General features: G+C 37.5%; 1 protein-coding gene across 4 annotated transcripts in view; it reads left to right on the top strand.

Annotated features, from left to right (window-relative positions):
• The window catches only part of FGF12 (fibroblast growth factor 12), a 593,543-nt gene that overhangs the window by 564,856 nt on the left and 8,231 nt on the right, over positions 1-20,456 (top strand). For all 4 annotated transcript variants that reach the window (XM_004460848.5, XM_004460847.4, XM_004460845.4 and 1 more), the window contains one exon: positions 3,847-4,045. In XM_004460848.5, the coding sequence (XP_004460905.1) occupies positions 3,847-4,045 (199 nt within the window). The remainder of the gene's footprint in view (positions 1-3,846; positions 4,046-20,456) is intronic.

Genomic DNA, 20,456 nt, shown 5'->3' with positions numbered 1-20,456 from the left:
ATCCTTGAAGGAATGGAACGAGGAGACTGTCCATCTACAGAGAAGATTCATAAGTAGAGCACTCCATGCCATAGAGGCCAGTGCCCATCCTCCACTGTGGGAGGCACAAGCCGCCTTTGGAGCTGTTCCATGGCTGGAATTGAAAGATCTACTTGGGAAGTAGGGGAGGAAGGAGACAACTTCAGCTACTGATGAGTAAATTCAGTGTGCTAAAGTATAACCCTAAGAGTAGCTAAAGCTTGAGCCTGTCCAAGTCAGAAAGAGGCCAGTAGCTGTCATTTTAACTCCACACCTGGCATGAGGGGAAGTGGGGCCGACTGAAAATCACAATACTTGTATAGGGACCGGTTTCTTTCCATCCAGATCAGATTGCAGCTCTAGCCTAGGCCCCAGCCCAACCTCTAGCAGGAAGGAAGCTGGGGGTACCTGCACCATCCTCTCCAGGAAATTACCATCCAAGCCACGGAAGCCGGTTATCATCCTACTTTTGCAGTGCAATCCACCCCCGGAGGTATTCTGTGACTGGAATTGGAAGCTCCATTTCCCAAAAACAGGAGAGGAGGAGACAGTTGGCCACCGATTTCGGCTACTGATTAGTAGACTCTGTTGACTAAGGTATAACCCCAGGAACAGTAGGGCATGAATCTGCCCAAGTTGGAAAGAAGCCAGTGGCCACCATTTTGACTCCATCCCAGCATGAGGGGAAGCCTGGCTGACTGAAAATCACAGTGACAGTAAGAACTGGCTTCTTTTACCCCTATCAGCCTGCAGCCCTGAGCTAGACTTTAGCCCCACCTCTGTCAGCTATTTTATAAATGGGGATGTGGTTGAAAAATGGTAGTCTAGGTACGTAAATGCCAATTGAGAGAATGCTAGAGAATAATCTAGGAACTGAATAGCACAGTCAACCAAGAGATGAATGAGAATTGTGGTTGATGGTACAGATGCAGGAGTGTCCTTTGTGAGCTAGAGGAAATGTACATCACTACTGCAGGGTGGTGGGAATGTGGAGAAGCATGGGAAAAAATACAGCTGGAGTGACCTATGGACTGTGGTTAGCAGTAATAATATAATATTCTTGCATCTATGCCAAAAATGTACTGTGTTGATAATGGGGCAGTCTGGAAAATGTGAGCCATATGTACATCATGGATGTGGTAACAATCCAATGTAATTATCTTATCTGTAACAAACGTTCCACCACAGTGTGGTATGTCAATAGAGAAGTGTTGTCTGGGAATTCTGCACATGTGCATGATTGTTTTATAAGTTTACAATTTTTGTCATAAAAAATATATTTAAAAAATAGTAATAGGGTGGGTTGGGGGAAAAGCACACCAAATGTAAGATAAGGACTATAATTAATGTAATATTTTGACAATATTCTTTCATAATTTGTAACAAACATCTCATGAGAATGCAAGGTATTGGTGAAGGGTTGATGTGTGGGACGCCTGTATGATGTTATGCATGTTTGCTTTGTAAGTTCACAACTCTTACTATACACTTATTGTTTATATTCATATATAAATGATATAAAGATAATAATAGAGTGGGTTCGGGAGAAATACTTTGGTTAGTAGTAATATTTTGACAATGCTCTTTAATCATTCATTAAAAAGATTTAACAACAGTGCAAGTTATTGGTGGTGGAGTGAGTTATGAGAGTCCTATATGATGTTATATAGTCACAACTATTAACTATACACTTATTGTTTATGTATGTTTATGTATGAGTGATATATTTTAATAAATTAAAAAATAAATAAATTTTTTTAAAAAAAGAAAACTAGTAAATCTCATATTAAAATCTGAGCACTTTTTAAATCTTTTAACCTAGCCCTAGAAAAAAACCAGAACTTAAAATTATCCTATGAGTTGAATCTAAAGCATTTTGATTCCTGTGCTTGGCAATGATTAAACTCTGGTCTAATAATGCTAAAAGAGGGACACACAACAGCCCATTTTCCAGCTGCCAGACAAATATGCAATGGTTTCCTTCTCTTTCCTTATTATCTTTACTTAATTTTTTTCTCTGATGGAATTCACAAAATATCATAAAATGTACCTTTTAAAAGAATACAGGTCAATAATTTTTAGCACATTCACAAAGTTGTGCACCCATCTCCACTCTCTAATTATGCAATAATTTTAGCTTCTCCTAAAGAAAACCCATTAGCAGTCACTTCCCATTTACCCTAGCTCTTTCCCCTAGCTCTTCACAACCACTGATCTACTTTCTGTCTTTATGAATTTGACTGCCATGAGATTGTGTATAAATGGAATCATGCAACATGTGGCCTTTTGTGCCTGGTTTCTTTCATTTAGCATAGTGTTTCCAAGGCTCTAGCTTGTATCATTGTTTCATTCCTTTCTATGGCTGAATACTATTCCATTGTATGGATTTTCCACATTTTGATTATCCATTCACTAGTGTATACACATTTGGGTTGTTTCCACATTTTGAATAATGCTGCTCTGAACATTTGTGCATAAGTTTTTGCAAATGTTTTCATTTCTCTTGTGTATATACCTGGGAGTAGAATTGCTGGGTCATGTGGTAACTGTAATAGTTAACATTTTGAGAAACTGACAAAACTATTTTCCACAGCCACTGCATCATTTTACATTCCACCAGCAATGTAGAAAGTTTTTAATTTCTCCACATCCTCACCAACACTTTTTATTGTCCTTTTAATTTTATTCTAGCCATCCTAGTGAGTGTGAAGTGGTACCTAATTGTCCTTAAGTCGTGGGAGCCTCTCATGGGAAGGGTTACAAGGAAGGGATTCTTCTAGTACTTAGTGAAGAACCTAGTGACTCCTGTGAATCGTGTTTGACCTGCAGAATTCTTATTTACTTGTAGCTGAGGAAATTGCTATCATACTTTTCTTCTGCTTATCTCAAAAGGGGATGGATTTCTTCTTTCCATGAAATAATTTTGTTCATTTGACATGTTAGGGTTTGATTTTATTGTCTTGTTTATAAAATCTCATTGTTAAGTCACTCTAGCTGAAAAGGGGAACTTGAGAGGCAGTGATTTTGGAGCAATAAGTATGTGATCTGGTGTGGAAGCAGTCGTTTTTTGTGTGTGTAACTAGGTTAATCATGTAACCTTTTGGTTTTCTCACTTTTCACAAGATGGGGGTTGAAGTAAAGCTTCTTTAAGGGCCGTTCTTAGACTGTTTTCGTTCTGTTTCATTGAGAATTACACAATGTAATGGTAAATTATTTCTTTTACTACCTACTCCTGGGTATCATCTCCTTGATTACAAGGTAGAAAATTATTTCAAAGAAGTTCAAGGAAAAGTTAATGATATCAGGCAAAGAGATAGAATGTGGGTGATTTTACAGAACAAGCTTAATCTGCGTAATAGATGTACATATGGGGTAGTCCATTCAAAATCATCTTGTGAGCCTGTGTTTGCTGCGGTTGTGTTTGATTTCAGTTTTTCCAGAGATAAATTTTAGTCCCCTAAATTACATGCTAAGGGTCACTAAAATGTGTGATGGCTGTCACTTAAATTTAAAAAATAATTATCGTGAAATCAGGGTCTGGAGCCAGCCACAGTCAAAACTGCAGTCATTATCGAATGATATTAGCTGATTTACTAACTCAACACTGAACATTTGTGCTCTGTGGAGTAAAGGTTGGTTAGAAAGGAAATCTTGTTTCTTGATTTCTTATGATGAGTCTGTTTAACCAAATACTAATGGAGATTGTGCACAGTTGCCTCTCATTTGCTCTTAACAGAGGAAATAAATTTCAGACTCATTGGATTTAAACCTTTGTTGATTCGTTTTTAAGTCCTTTCTTTTTTGTTTCTATCTTCTCTTTTTCTGCAGGATGTTTTCACTCCAGAATGCAAATTTAAGGAATCGGTGTTTGAAAACTACTACGTGATCTATTCTTCTACACTGTACCGTCAGCAAGAATCAGGCCGAGCTTGGTTTCTGGGACTCAATAAAGAAGGTCAAATTATGAAGGGGAACAGAGTGAAGAAAACCAAGCCCTCGTCACATTTTGTACCAAAACCAATTGAAGGTATGAAAACAGTTTATATTCTTCTTGGGACTCCATATGAGTGATGTTGCCAATTTTGTTCCTTTCACTTCACCAGAAGGGTTTGTAGGAATACTTGTGCATGTTTGTACCTACCATATGTTTTGTCCAAGGACTTTTGTCAGATTTTCATTTCTGTAATGCTACTTTCAGTCAGAATGAAGATTCAGAAATTATAAAAATAATTTTTATAATTTCCTCCCCCAAAATAAGAAAATCCCATTATAAATACTTGGCACTTAGAAAAAATGTTTAAATATAGAAACTAGAACATAGGAAAGTGGAAAAATCACAGTAGCTGCCATTTGGAATGTAATCTCCTTCTTTGTTGACCATGATCATTTAATTTCTCTGGCTACACCTTTGAGAAAACCAACATGATTATCATAGAGCTTCAAAGTTTGAAAAAGTAGAAGTATATTCATATCCTAATCTCTTTGCAAACAAATCTAACAACATAATGTATTAATTTTTCTTTGTATAGTATTTTCTAAGGAGAGAAAATAGCATGCTATATTCTGTAATTACTAAATATTTACAGAATTAAATTTTATTCTTCTCAGTTGAGCCTATAACCTTCCCTTTTCTCGGTCATTTGGTATAGTGTACACTTTCTTCAAATTGAGGAGTAGAATAAATAAGTTTATGCCAAGGAAGTCCATTTTTGGCTAGTGGGCTGTGTTTCTTCAAAAGTTCCTTAACTAGGACAAGAATATACCATGGGAGTAACCACGTTTATTGTGTCCAGCCAAACTTTTTAATCCAGGATAAGAAAAGGGTAGTGGTCTCAGAATTTACCAACATAACATTCTTCTCCCCTGAAACTAACACTATGATGATTTCAAACATTAATTCAGCCTCCTTGTCTGAGGAAATAAGAAAATTGAAGAAGTGCTTTGCAACTCTATGTCTTGGTCCAGCTTATTGTCCCATAAGTGTCTAACAAGATGTGTTCAGAGCAACCAATGCAACAAAACAATGCCTGTTGTATAGCACATATGACTGCAAAAGTGAACAAATATTTATTAAAATAGTACTTCAACCAAGTTCATTGTTTTTGTTAAAACTTAGTCCAAACACTTGAGTGCATCCATGTGCCAGGCATTTCTGTAGACTATAAAAACAGACTATTTCTGTAGGTATATAAAAATATAATATGATCACCTAGGAAGTTTATATTTGAGAGGATGGTTTGTGGAAAAAACAAAACAAAAACTAAAAACAAATAAAGAGCCACCTCATATCTCATATTATTATTTTTATTTTTATTTTTATTTTTGATGTCAGGAGAGTGGGGAAGGACAGGGTTGCCCCCAAACCTGCTCTTCCACCATACCTGCTCTTCCCCCAAACCCCTACTCAGCTCTGACTTCCCCTGGCTCCCAGAGCCTCCCTATCTCTGACACATGGATCCCCAATCGCTCCTCTGGTGTCCCTTTTTTGGCCCCACCCCCAGCTCCATCCCCAAGTATCTGGTCTTTGTTTCCTGAATCCTGGGTGGTCTGTATACAGATACTCTTCTCCCACTCTCCCCACCCCTGCCTTAAACTTGTACCTTAGCCCAACTTCCCACCATTCCTTTGGCAGAGCATCCCTCCAGTACCTCTGACCCACTCCCCCCGCCCAGGGGATGGACAATGAAGTAGGTGGAAGGGGGAGGGGTCTGGAAGGAGAGACCCCCAGAGATAGTGCTGGGCGATTTTTCGTTGTTGTTGAGTGTGGCAGTCAACACTCCTAATCTCTCTTAAGTCTCCCCTCCTACCCTGTCATTTCATCCTCAAAAATACTGAACTTTCCTTTCCTGCCATATATTTTCATTATTTGGGGCCTCATGTTGTCTTTTCTACCCACCTATCTTACAATTTCCATCCACTCATCTGCCTGAAAAATGCATCTTATCCTTATAAAAATTTAATTGAAGGGTCATACTTCTGTAAGAGCCTCTCTGCCTTGCTCTAAGGACCAATAATCAATCACTCCATCATTGTATACATTTCTCTCCCATAGAAATAATCATGCTGAAATATATTTCCCTATTTACCTATTTGCCACTCTGTCTCCTCATCCATTGTTAGCTCACTCTTTGAATGAACAGAATATACTTTATTTTTTCTTCATATCTCCCCATTTCATGCACAATATCTGGCATATAGTAGAGAGATATTCAATAATCAGTCGACTGAATAAGTGAACATATGAATGACTAAATGAATGAGGAGACAGGTGAATTACATGCTCCAGAGGACTTCATAATAAACTTGGAGATACTAAGCATGCTTTCTAATAGCAATAGTATAATGCAGAAAGTGATGTATTACACATTGCTGAAAACGATATTGGGATTTAGGGAAAGAGTTATCACTCCCATCAAAAGGAAGATATCATTGAAAAGCGGATATGTAAACTTGCCTTCAGCACTAGGCCAGGTTCAGACAATTTGAGATGAGGATGGGATTCGGCAGACAAAAGCATTCCAGGCCCTGTGGAGTAAAGGCGGGAAAGTGCTTGCTTTGTAGGGTTAAAGAGAGGGTATGGACGAAGGAGCGGACAATACTTTCCATGGGAAAATACATCAATGCTCAAAAATTAGATTTTTGACAAACTGCTTTCAACCACTGCCACCATTTTTATTTGGGCATTTAAGTTGATTCCTTTTTTATTATAAAAGTCGTACATGTGCATTAATAATTTTTGGAGGCTTCAGAAAATTAAAAATGAAAAGGGAAAAAGCATCATATGTTTTGTTTACTTTTTACTGCATAATGCCTTCCATATTAATTTAAAAAAACAGCTCTAACCCAAGCTCCTAATCAGAACTCCTATCTGCAATTTGTTTAGTCAAGTTTTCTCTTGGCTCTGCATAACCATGTACATACTTCTGAGAGAAATGCATACATAAAGTCCATGTTCCTAGTTCCAGCACAACTTTAATGCTACACCGATTTCTGTATTTTAGTAGAAATGTGAAAAGAGCAAACTAGACGTACCTAGCTATTTAAGTCAGAATTTGATCTGGCTGTGTGCAACACACATCCCTAATTAACAAAGGCTTGGTCCTTTGAGGTTTTATTCTCTTCCATAACAAATCTAGAGACCAGCTATTCCACAATATTGATATTGTGGCTTTCCAGTTGTTAGGGACCTTGGTTGTGTTCAGCTTTTTTAGTGCCTCACTGCCCAATGTGTTGCCATCACCGATGTACAACTGTGCTCTGCACAACCTGCACAACCATACGGAAGGGTTCTGGATGTACCTCATCCCCATGGTCCAAGGCAGCATCTGCATTCCAGACAGACGGCAGAGGCAGGGGTGATGATGGAAATAAAAACCCATGGTGATTTTCTCTGCAGGATGGTCCCCATATGGTACTTTTAATTCTATTATATTGGCCACAATACAGTCGCATGGTCACACTTAAGTGCAGGAAAGACCAAAAAACAGTCTAGTCCTTTTTTCTAAATGATTACGTACCAAATAAATATTCTATTATTTATGGAGAATGATAGAGTGGTATTTGGGACTACTGACAGCCTCTGATTCATCCTTCCATCATCTTAAACTTTGGAATATCTCTGATTTCTTGATTTTCTTTTTGACACCTTTCAGCTGATTGTTTTATCTTTGTGCGTTATTTACTGATGCTTTGGAATGTTTTTCCTTTTGTTCAGGACAAAAAATAAATAAAGGCCAGTCTAAATCAGCTTCACTAATACTTGGATTCATTTTCAAGGCTCTTTATCTCTTTAGTTCGTGGGAAAGAAAAATTAGGTGGGAAGTATAGAGAATATGATGAGAATCACTTCCAATGATAAAAACAAGGGCTTAAATGGTTTTATACCAAACACCTTTTAATTCCCTATAAATCTCTTTGCCTTTTGTCTTAACAGAGGTAGGTTCACTTTCAGAACAATATTAGCTAATGATTTTATAAATACTTTAAAAATTTTTTTTTAATTGATTTTGTAAAAATATTACATTTAAAAAAAATATGAGGTCCCATTCAACCCCACCACCCCCACCCCACCACTCCCCCCCCAGCAACATTCACCCCCATCATCATGACACATCCATTGCATTTGGTAAGTACATCTCTGGGCATCTCTGCACCTCATGGTCAATGGTCCACATCATGGCCCATACTCTCCCCCATTCCATCCAGTGGGCCCTGGGAGGATTTACAATGTCCGGTGATTGCCCCTGAAGCACCATCCAGGGCAACTCCAAGTCCCAAAGGCGCCTCCACATCTCATCTCTTCCTGCCATTCCCCATACCCATCAGCCACCATGTCCACTTTTCCCATTCCAATGCCACCTTTTCTCTGTGGACCTTGGATTGGCTGTGTCCGTTGCACCTCTTATGTCAAGAGGAGGCTCAGATTCCACATGGATACTGGATGCAATCCTCCTGCTTTCAGTTGTAGGCACTCTAGGCTCCATGGTGTGGTGGTTGTCCTTCTTCAACTCCATCTTAGCTGAGTGAGGTGAGTCCAAGAAATCAGATTGTAGGAGCTGGAGTCTGTTGAGGCTCAGGGCCTGGCTAATATTGTCAGTCCAGAGATCCAAATCCCCTAAATATATCTTAAACCCCAACACCATCTACAATTCCAGTAAAGTAGCATGAAAGTCTTATGAAAAGAGATCCCATCTGAGTCCAGTTTCATCACGCAGAAACACCAGCTCCAAAGAAGGGCCATCTGACATGGCAGTGAACCCCTTCTGCCATGACCATAGAACCCGTGGGTCTCTTTAGCCCTCCAAGGAACCAATACCTGGGGATTGTATCTACTTTATCTGTCTCTTAGACTCTGCTCAGTTGTGCATAAGGGCAATCCTTCTGACAGCCTCCAGACTCTTTTTTAGAGACTCTTAGCCATATAAACTCATTTCTCCTTTCCTTTTCCCCCTTACATTAGGTCAAACAGCATTTTAAAGTCATGTTATTATATGTAGACAGGGATATTCTGCTGATCTGCATCGAACCTTCAATTCAAGGTCATTTTCCAGTTGCATCATCAGTTGTAGTTGATAGTGATCCCTCGGTGCCAGGGAGGCTCATCCCCGGGTGTCATGTCCCACGCTGGGGGGAAGGCATTGCATTTACATGCTGAGTTTGGCTTTGAGACTGGCCACATTTGAGTAACATGAAGGCTGTCAGGAGGAAATTCCCAGGCACAGTGCTGCTCTAGGCCTTGTTCTTATTTCAGACATATAGGCTCACAAGCATAGTCATTAGTACCAGGGGCTCCCTGTTGGACCCTCATTCCTTCCCGGTCCTTGCTGCTGCACCTGGAGGACTGCCGCTGCTCCCCTAGGGACCATGACAGAGCATCCCCGGCCAGGATCCCAGTACCCCCCCAGCTGTAGTTTTTAATTGTTGCCACTATGAGTATATCCAAACATTACCATGCACCCTGAACATATGCCCTGATAAATACTTACTTTTTACAGATATGTTCTGAGCATGTCTCAATTATTACCTCTTAATTTTCGCTCCATTCCTACAAGGTAAGTTCTAGTATTATCTCCATTTTGCAAATATGAAAAATGAAGCACAGAGACACTTAGTAATTTTCTTCAAACCATGCAGAAAGTAAGTGGCAGAACCAGAATTCAAACCAAGGCAGTCTGTCTCTATAGGTCACATGCTTAACTTCCATGAAGACTGGTGAGATGGTCTGAGAAACACTATAGCTGTTACCTCGATATAGTATAACAGGGGCCAAAGCAATGGTCTCACTTATAAATGTCTCCTAATTGCTTCTCTTCTTCTTGTAAACTGGGAAATACTCGTCCTTTCGAAATAAAATCCTTTTCAGATCCATGCAAAACTTCATGCTCCTCTTATATTTTGACTTATCTAATACACACTAATTAGGTAGTTCTCTTATGATTCATCTATATTTTGATGTCATAATTACAATACCAAAAAATGTAAACAGTTACTCCAAGGTTCTCCATGCAATTATATTGTATATTACTAAATAATTGTTATAAATTATTACTATCTAAAATATGTATGCCTGAGATCATGTTAGGGATTATTCTAACATGCTGAAGCTTCCTCCCTGTTAGGACCCTAAAACTTCTCTTGATATCAATATTATTACTACTATTAGTAGTCCTACTATTTCTATCTACAATTTATTGGCTTATCATTTGGTAGACATGTTGTAGTTATTATCTTAATTAAACCTCACAAAAGCCTTATATTATTATCTTCATTTTATAGACAATGAAATTCATATTTAAAGTAACTAACCTTTCTAAGATCATAGGACTAAATAAATACAGAATTGAGATTACCTAAGCCTATGCACGTAACCCATTACACTATACTGACCTTCAGTCTGAGGTCAGGCCACAGGACAGAAAATACTCAGAAAAGCCCATGATAACAAAGCAGAAATACTATACCCTGATATAATTTTAATAGTAAGTTAATTTGAAACAATGCAAAACTGAGACAGGTATACATTATATGATTAGGTAAAACACATATTGATAAAAGATAGAACACTTATAGGAATTCTATGTTCAAACTAGGCAGAAAATAAGAGAATGTTATACTCTGAGTGTAATCTAGTTCCAAATCATGCAAGAAATGAGGCATTTTTTCCTGATATGAGGAGGCAAATGCATGCTGGTAGAAGCTCAGAAAGAATAGTTATGTGCATGACATTTTCACAGTAGGCAAGAAATAAGAATACATCACATCTTTCCTTATGAATTCTAACAGGCTCCAGGGCTTCCATATCCTCCTCTATAGGAGTTTGGACCAGATGATTCCTAACGTTCTTTGTGGCACTAGTATTCTGTAGCACTCTTTAGAAGCACTTGAGTATAAAACCATGCTCCTCTGTGCAACGTAGCATAAGATTTACATATTAAAAAATTTGAAACCCATTTCTTGTATTGAATTATTGAAACAATAAATACAATTTTATGAGTTATTTCATTTGTGAATGTTTTTGGAGGGGGGCTAGGATAAAAGACATTCTAGCCATAACACTTATCTGAAAAGAAAGTTTTGGGTGCTGTTTTTTCCTAGACCAAGTATAAAGAGTATAACTGGAAGACACTTTTAGAGAAGAAATAGAAAATGAAATTAATCACATTGTTATTTAACAAAAAGGCTTGCTAAGTTTTTTTAGTTTTTTAAAGGTTTTTTTTTTTTAGGCCCATAAACTCGCCACTCTGACCATTCCCACCCCAGCAGAGTCTAGTACTGCAAACAGAAAAAGTCCTGTTCCCTTGTGAAGGAGATTGGGTTGTCATGGAGGAGAAGCCGAAATAGGTTTTATTTTATATTGTTTGTTGAAAGCTCTGTCTTTTTTCCAGTCCTGATGCAGTCATTTTGAATGTCATGATTTCCAAAATTAAGGTCTGCCAGTTGGGAAATATTTAAATCCTGCACTGATCATGTGATGATAATGTACCACTGCTTTCCCTTCACTCCTTCATCCTCCATCCTGTGCTTAGAACTTTGGAGGTGTTAATGAGGGGTTGCAGGGAGATCTATTCAGACAGATGGATGGACTTGATATTTAAACCCATTACTATGTACATTGCACATCAGCCTCTACTTCACATGGGTGTCCTCCCCTGAAATTTAAGAAAACAGTGCAGGCTTTGTGAGTCCCAATTTTGCCCTTTCCGAGCATTATTCACACCACAGATAAATAATTCCCCCAGATTTAAATTGTGGTGGTGACCTCCCTTTAGCATCAGATACAGCAGCCAAATATCCTTTGACAAAGAACAAGATACCAGTCTCCTCCCTTTCTCCTCCTTCCTCTTCCCATAAGCTTGTTACTCTATTCCTGCAGGTGGTAGAGTATTCAGACTTGAGTTCTTCCCTCCCGCCCCCAAAGAATGTGTGCACTTTTCAGAGATCTCAGCCTCGAGGACTTAGACCTGGCCAAAGACAGATGTTTCCAAAATAAGATTACTAAATATCAGTTGAGAGCCACAGAACTATAAAACTTGAAATCAAGGAAATAATGCACATTTACCCATTTCTACTAATTATTTTCCAGCTGGGGAGACAGGGCAAATACACACATGTACCTGTAAGGCAGTTACAAGTTATCTATTTTCTCTGTGGGAATTGTTGCTTTAAATTAAGGGAAACTGACTTACCCCCAAACACCTGTGTAAGAATCATGCGGCATATTAAAAAACAAACAAACAAAAAACTTTTCAGACCAAATCTCCAAAGTGTTCTGATTTATTAAGTCTGGGGTATAATCTAAGAATCATAGGTTTGAAATACTGTCCAAGTGGTTCTGATGACAACCAAGTTTGAGACAGTCTTCTAGACTGAGCCGCATTTTGGTCAAATCTGGCCATAGGCAATGATTTAGATTTATTCAAAGTATTCTGATCAATGTATTGAATTGAGCCTAATGTAATACAGAGTAAATTGTCTCTGTAGTTAAGTATGTTAAACACGTTACCTTTTAGCAGTTCTTGCTGCTGTAAAATGAGTGTGTTTTAGTCCTGGATTAAGTTACTATATGAAGTTAGTAGAGAGAATAACAAATATTTTACTAAATTGATCACAGAGAAAGGGTAACCTAAAAGAAATCAATTAACCAAGGATTTTTAAAAATTGTCTAATTCTTTTGTCCAAATGGTGGCCAATGTTTTGCTAAATAATTTTGAAACAGCACTTTACCTTTTTCAACCTCAGTCATCTCTGAAGATGAGTTATGAATTCCATCTGTTTCATAGGAATAGCATGAAGATTAGGCATTATAAGAAAGTTGAATTTCTCAAGAGAAATCTGTCAGATCAATGCAAAGTACCATCATTCATTTCCTTGGAAACTGAACATTGTATTATGTACTGGTGAAATGCTGTGAGGTGTGGCATTGGATGAGGAATTAAAAGTGATAAAAATTGAATTCAGAGGGAAATAATAATCCCTATAACAACCATGTATAAGATACCAGAGCACAGAGTAAGCAAGTAGTCACAATGTCCTATAGCTCCAATTGGGAGTACACAAAGAGCAAAACTTATTGTGATTTTTTCATTTCAAAAAACTGAAGAGAAAAACTAAATAGTTTTCAAAATCCTCTTTCGAACCCAACCATACTGAAGGACAAAAACAGCAAGATGGAGGCAGAAAGTACCTCTGATAGTTTTACTTCATACAGATAAGGTTAATAGCTGCAAGTCTCTGTCTCCCTTTTTGAGTTTTAGATTTCTGGAAACCTGTGACACTTTCCTCCCCCAAACCATTGTAACTCATACAGAGCTGCTTTTTCCTGGCTTCTGAATTTAGTGTTTAATAAACGCTCCTACCTCTCTCCTACACATTTTTCTCCCATATCTATCTCTCTCTTACACACAATTATTGCTTTTACTCCCTTTCTAAATGAAAGTATAGATTATTTTGTTCACAATTTCTCTTAACTCTTTATAGTAAATATTTATGTCTTACAGGGTGCTTTCCTTTGCCAATATATTGCTTCCAAACCAGCACTTAAAATTCTACTATAGTTCCAAAGGGGTTCCACATGACATTAATTAAGGTGTGAAATTGCTTCATGTTAATTGCCCACACCCTTCCATGATCTGCTATTAAGACAATTAAGCATCTTTAATGGAACACTAACAGAGCAATTTACCCTTTCCACTTTTTGGAAATTAAAGAGGGCCAAGGAAAATTCAACTAAATTGGTAGTACTAAAAGATTAGTCATATTTCTTTCTTCTTTGATGGAATCTGGTAGAGTATGATGGTTCTTTATAGAGTGTCTTTTATGTGTTTTCTCAGAAACAGAAGTTGTATTGCCTCCATTTGGAAAATAAAATTTGTCAGTAACAACTTCAACTACATGACAATTTCCCATTTATAGAGAAATTTTGACACTCAAAGATTTATACCTCGCCCTCCCCGTAACTACCAGAATTCTTAATTTTTAAATTATCTGTCATGAATCTAATAGCAATATAAAAGTAATAATTAGTAGCTGCTGTACTACTTTATGTTTCCATTTATAGCACATTTTTATTTTCAACAAGCTTCCCCAACCAATGTCATTTGATAGTCACTTAAACACTGGGTTATTCAGGTTAAGATTTAGCATCCCTGTTTTAAACATGAGAAAAAAATGAGTTTTAAAAGGGTTAAATAACTTACTTTCATACAGCTATAAAGAGGCACAACAATGACCAGTGCTGTTATTTTTTAACTTTAGATTTCCTGCTTCCCTATTAGGAGTGTGTGTGTGTGTGTGTGTGTGTGTGTGAGAGAGAGAGAGAGAGAGAGAGAGAGAATTAATGAGCTTTGTTATTCCTTAAACTGTGCAGTTAGTTATTGTTTTGTTTTGTTTGTTATCATGAATTAGGATCTGCAAAAGTTAAGAATTGTTAAGGATTGGATCTACAAGTTGAGTGTGCTTCTCAATCACGTGGAAAGCCTGTTAAAAAGAGATTGCTTGATCCCACCCTCCTGAGTTTTTAATTCAGTAGGTCTAGGTTGGCCCTATAATTTGCATTGCTTAAAGTTCCATGTGCTGCTGCTACTTCTAGTTTGGGGATCAGGGAATGAGAACCACTGGGTTATGGAATTGTTAGATACACTGATCCTCAGAATCTCTTTCATTTTCCTAGATGCTCTAATTTACTATATGTGCTTGTGGGAGCAGGGAAGGGTGAGGTTTAAATTTCCTAGTTTATTTTCTTTTCGTAGATTATTTTTATTTCTGTAAAGATGAGGATAAATCTTAATTGCTTATCCAAAGATCCATAAACTAGAGAGCCTGATAAATATGGCCAGTACATAGTATCCATCAATTCATTCTTTCAAAGACATCCTTTTTATCTATATAATGATATATTTTAGGGTACTCAAACACATTCAGGACTTTAGAGAGAATTAAGACACATTGACTTTGAAGGTGAAGTCCAGGTTTACACCAACTACAGACTTTTTAAAGTTAGGCAATATAGCATAGTAGACAGAAATGTCCATTTGAGAAAAAATTGTAGAATACCTGCTAAGTTCCTGCACTGTCCTAAGCAATGGTTATACAGTGATGCTCAAGAAAAAAAATTGATATTATGACACTTATGTCTAGAAATGTTTCCTGAAAATAAATAAAGAACAAAATATTTTTTAGTATCAAAAAAACTAAATTCATTCCATGAAGAAAAGTAGGCTGTTTTACCTAGGGAGATCAGGATAAATCTCTTAGGGAAGAAGACATAAATGGCATTTGAACAGAAATCTGAATAAAAGCTAGTAGTAAATAAACAAAGATTCTAGGTAAAATTTTTCCAGGCTAAAGTAGCAGTGATTTCAAAGGCCTTGATGTAGAACATATATATCTAGTCATGAATAAGGAGAGTGGGCCTGGAATGGATTTATTAAAGGAAGAAATGGCATGAGATGAAGTTAGGAGTAGGCAAGGGTTAGATAACTTGAAACCTTGGCGCCATCTTAAGGCTTTTGAATTTGATGGCTAGTATGATGGAAAGTCATTCTAGATTTTGAGCAAGATTGCAAGGAAATTAGGCAGGACCTTAGGCAAGATGATGATAGGATGGCCCTATAGAACTGGATTTATTTTGAAGTTACACCTGATGGAACATGCCAATAGATTGGTTGTAGGTTGTTAGAGAAGGAGAGGAATCAAGGATGATTCTTAAATGCTTGGCATGAGCAACTGGGTGAATGATAGTCCTATTTACTAAAATGGGGAAGAGTAGGAGAGGAGTGAGTTTTACTACCAGGAATGCTGTGGCAAGAATAATATATGATAGGTTTGCAATGCTTATTAGAAATCTAAGTGGAGACATCATATAGACAGTTTTATGTACAAATCTGATAGTCAAAGAAATTGAGCAGGAATCAAATTCTTACAGATGGCATTTAAAAAGTAGATAGTATCCACTAGATGAGAATGTCTCTACCTCTACAGCACTGACTTCTTTATCATGCATTGTGCATTGTAATTTGTTTAGCAACATTTTAACCCCTTCTACTAGATTCTGATAGCAACCCTCCCCTCCAATTGAGATAAACAAAAATGTCCCCAGTGACTTAATAAATTTCCTAGGGCTGCCATAAAAAAGTACCTTAAATTCAGTGGCTTAAAAACAACAGAAATATATTGTCGCACAGTTCTGGAAGGCAGAAGCCCAAAATCAAGGGACTGGCAGGACCATGTTTCCTCTGAAACATGTAGGGGAGAATGCTTCCTAGCCTGTTCCTTCCTCCTGGTCGTTTGCCTGTAATCCTTGGCATTCCCCAGTGTGCAGCTGTAGCAACTTCCATCTTTGATTCCATTGTCACAAGGCCTTCGACCCCCTCCCCTCATGTGTCTGTTTTTCTCCTTTCCTTCTTACAAGGACACAGTCCTATTGGATTAAGGACCCACCCTAATCTAGTATGACCTCATCTTAACTAATTTCCATCTGCAATGATTCTATCTCTAAATAAGATCACATTCTAAGGTACTGGGCATTAGGACTTCACCATAGCTTTTTTTGGGAGACATAATTCAACCCCTAATACCCAGACATTGCCAAATGCTGGGGCCAAAATCACTCCTGCATGAAAACCACTGCCCAGAGCTCTATGGTCTAATTCCCAGTGGGGACACTATTGGCATTTTGGGTGGGAAATCCATCTCTTGTGTGGAACAAGCTCATATTACAGAAACTTAATAAAGCTACCAAGACCCTCAACCTAGTCATGGTGACAAGGAGTAATGGAATACTGCCCTGGGCTGAGACTTAAATGAAAGAGAATGTAGTTGACTTAGTACTGGGGAACGCTAGCATTTGTTGGAGAAGGAGGGTCTTGCAAAGAAGCATTAGAGAATGTAGCCAGTGATTTTGCAAAATAAGTAGAATATTATGATTGATATTCAGGAAGCCAAGTGAAAACATGTTGTCCAAAGGAGGAAATAATCAACTCTATCAAACATTGCTAGGGTATCCAGTAAGCCCAAGAATGAGAATCAACCATTGGATTTGTAACATGTGGTCAATTGTGACTAGACAAGAGTGATTTCAAGTGGAGTTCTGGAAAAGAAGCCTGATTAGGGTAGCCTGATTAGTTATAAGGGAAGCAAAAAAATACAAAAATTTAAAAAAAGAAGAAAATAATATTAAATAACATTTTTGAGGAGTTCTGACAGAATAATAAAGTTGAGAAATGGAGAGGCAACTGGAGAGAAGCATGCAGGTTACATGAGGGTTCTTTTTTTGGTGAAAGTTATAGCATATTTGTATGTTGATGAAAACAATCTGGGAGAAGTAAATATTACAGGAGACTGGGTCACTGAGTAACACTAAGTAGAAGGGCCAGGGCCAGGTATGCACAGTGGAAGGCTAGACTAAGGAACAGGTTGTGTTCCAGCACTGTAACAAGTGGGAAGGCAGAGCATGTGGGGATAGATGCACGAAGGCTGGTATTTGTGGTGGACACATGAAACATTTCTGCTTCTCTTTTGTAAGTGAAATACAATGTAAGAGTTTACTGATAAGAAAGGAAGGACGAGAAGCAGGGTGAAGGGGGAAAAGAAATCCTGTTTCCTGAATCTGATCTGAGAAGGAGTTGGGGCAAGATAGTGTTGAAAGTTTGAGGAGAAAGGAAAAGGTGCAGAATAGTTACTTGGGAAGAATGGGAGAAGGAACTGACTAAGGACTCCAGGTAGTGCGGAGAGCCCAAGGAGGTTTGGGGTCAAGATTTTAACTTGAGACCAGTCAACAGAGTTTTATGTTTTTCTCCATTCACATACAACTGCTTGGTTCTCCAGGGGTTTTGGAGTTAATCACACATGGCTTTAGCAAATTACTCTCTCTATTCCTTAATGTTCTCAATTGTAACCTATGAAAGTATCTACCTTTTAGGTTCATTATGAAAAATGTTAGTGTATGTAAAGTGTAGTTATGTGCTCAATAAATACTAGCTATGATTATGACAACAACAACAACTTTGCCTCACAGGACATTACCCATGGGATGTTACCTGGTATCTATTTTTTTATAGCTGCCCTCTTTAAAAATAACGACTCCTGTGATTTTTTTTTTTCTTCACGCTTTTAGGAAAGACATTATTTTAGTCTAAGTTTTCCAGGAGAAATTTTGGTAACTAACATAAAAGTGATTGTCAAATGTTAAAAGTGGAAAACAGGGAATCTGAGCTATCACAATGGCAAGGAAAGCCTGCATAGTCTGATAACTGCATTTGTAGCAGAGGCACTCTTGAAAAGATTATGACAGGGAAATAGTAAATGGAAAGCCTGCCCTGACAAAACCCATACTTAATTATACAAAGAGACGATAGATTTCTATAGTTTGACAGGTTTTCAAAGCCCAATGTTATTTACTTGGTCTTTCCCTTTCTAAAGAAATAATCTTCCATTTAAAAATAAAGTAGACAAATGTATAAATAAAGCAAATACTGTGTTTGTCACAAAGTTAGTGGCTTAGGGTCTTGTTTTCACCAAGGGCAGCATTTCTGTGACACCAGAGACTACCAGTTTTCTACAATAAAATAGTCAGGGCATCTTCAGGCAGCTGTGAAAATGACAACCTTCACTATGCCAAGTCACAGGCTAACTTGTACCACCCGTACAAACATGTTCATCGAATTAAAGAGTTAAACTGGGGATACCTAGCAAATGCAGTGACATAAAGTAAGACACATTTTAGGCTGTGTTATTAGAAACCTCTATTTGTCCTTGTGTCTGGAATTGAGGTAGAGTACTCTCATCAAATCTCTCTACCTCAGTTTTATTCAGAAAGCTGGGCTGAATCCATTCTTCTACTTCAATCTACTTTAGGTGTAGAAAAGTAAAGTACATGAATAGGAAGAAACATTGCAGAAGGAGAAGAAGAAATTGAAATATTAGAATAGAAGAAAAATAGGAAGAAAATAACTGAAAGAAGAGCATGCTTTCAAAAAAGGGTATTTAGAGTCCAACTAGAAATGGCTTTTCCTTTAGAAAACTAACCAAAACAATTATGATGCCACATATATTAGGGGAACAGAAGTGTGCATATATATAGAAAGTGCTGTGGAGAGAAAAAAGAGCAAGAATTTCTTTTCCTACTTTATGTACCTGACAAATAGGGCAAGCAACCTGATCTAGGACAACCCTAAAAAGAGTCAGATGAAAAGGAAGCAATGTTGTGAATCATTCAGGTATTTCACTATCAGAATATGAATATCCTTGAAATATGGATATTACAACTTTATTGGCAAAATGGTATAAAGTGAAACAAGACACAGTTAGAAACCAATTCCATATCATGTACTATCCATCAAATCATGCCTTCTGAAAAAATGAAATGTGCATCACAAGTGTAGCATAAAAGGTTCTGGATGAGACATGGTTAAAAAGCAACATCCCATATTTCCTAAGTCAGAGGATTTTGTTTCAAATTGTCACATGGAAAGTGCCACTAAGTCTGAGTTTCTGGGAAACAGGATTGGGGAGAGAGGAGGACTAGAAAGATAGGGAGAATGTTTTTAAACCTTATTCTCAGTATGGAAATTACTCCTCACCAAAAGAACCGGAATATTAATTTTGTTCTCACAGCTGAAGTGGGCCAGAATGCATAAGACGGAGCCTGTAGGAAGCAAACACTCAAGAAAAAGATATTTAAAAACAAAAGAAAACAATTCTAGACCACCTTAAGTGGCTCTAGAAATTAACCTAAATTCCTGATGATGAAATAGCCCATTGTAACAGAAAGCAATGGAAAAGCCCCCTCCTTAAAAATCATTGTACTTTGATCTACTGCAAATTAAGAGACTGCAGATCTTTACAATGACTAATAAGGGCCTGATTATTAGGAAGAGAAAAACTTAATGTGGTATGAGACAGGAATAATTTGAGAACCACAGTTTAGGAGCTGTAGCATTTATGCAACTATTGAAGATCGTAGCCAAGACAGTTCCCTAGACATGTTTGTTAAAGATTTTCCCCAATTGCTTAGTAGAACGTGATGGGAAATTAATTGCAAGAACTCTACAAAGCTCCTCCTTTAATAGTCACTTCCTTGCTTATAACTTACACTCAGTGCATTAGAGTTCATTATCATTTCTAGATGAAATTATGAATATTTAATAGAGCAAAGGCCAACTAAGATCTCGAATAAAAATGAATATAATAACTTAAAATTGTCTGATATAAAACCATCAGTTATACCATGTTTATTTGATGAATTATAGCTTTTCTGCATTTGTTAAGAATTCTTGCCTAAGACCTTGAAACTCTACATTCTCATTCTGGCTCAGCTGCTACTAACTCTGACTTTAGGGAATTCACTTTGTTACCTTTGTATTTTTAATATAGGGATAATAATTCCTGGCCAACATTATTCATAGGATTACTATAATGATCAAATGTGTTAATGAAACCAA

The sequence above is a fragment of the Dasypus novemcinctus genome, chromosome 4 (assembly GCF_030445035.2).
Source record: "Dasypus novemcinctus isolate mDasNov1 chromosome 4, mDasNov1.1.hap2, whole genome shotgun sequence".
Lineage (NCBI taxonomy): Eukaryota > Metazoa > Chordata > Mammalia > Cingulata > Dasypodidae > Dasypus > Dasypus novemcinctus.
This window is presented reverse-complemented; position numbering and strand designations above follow the sequence as displayed.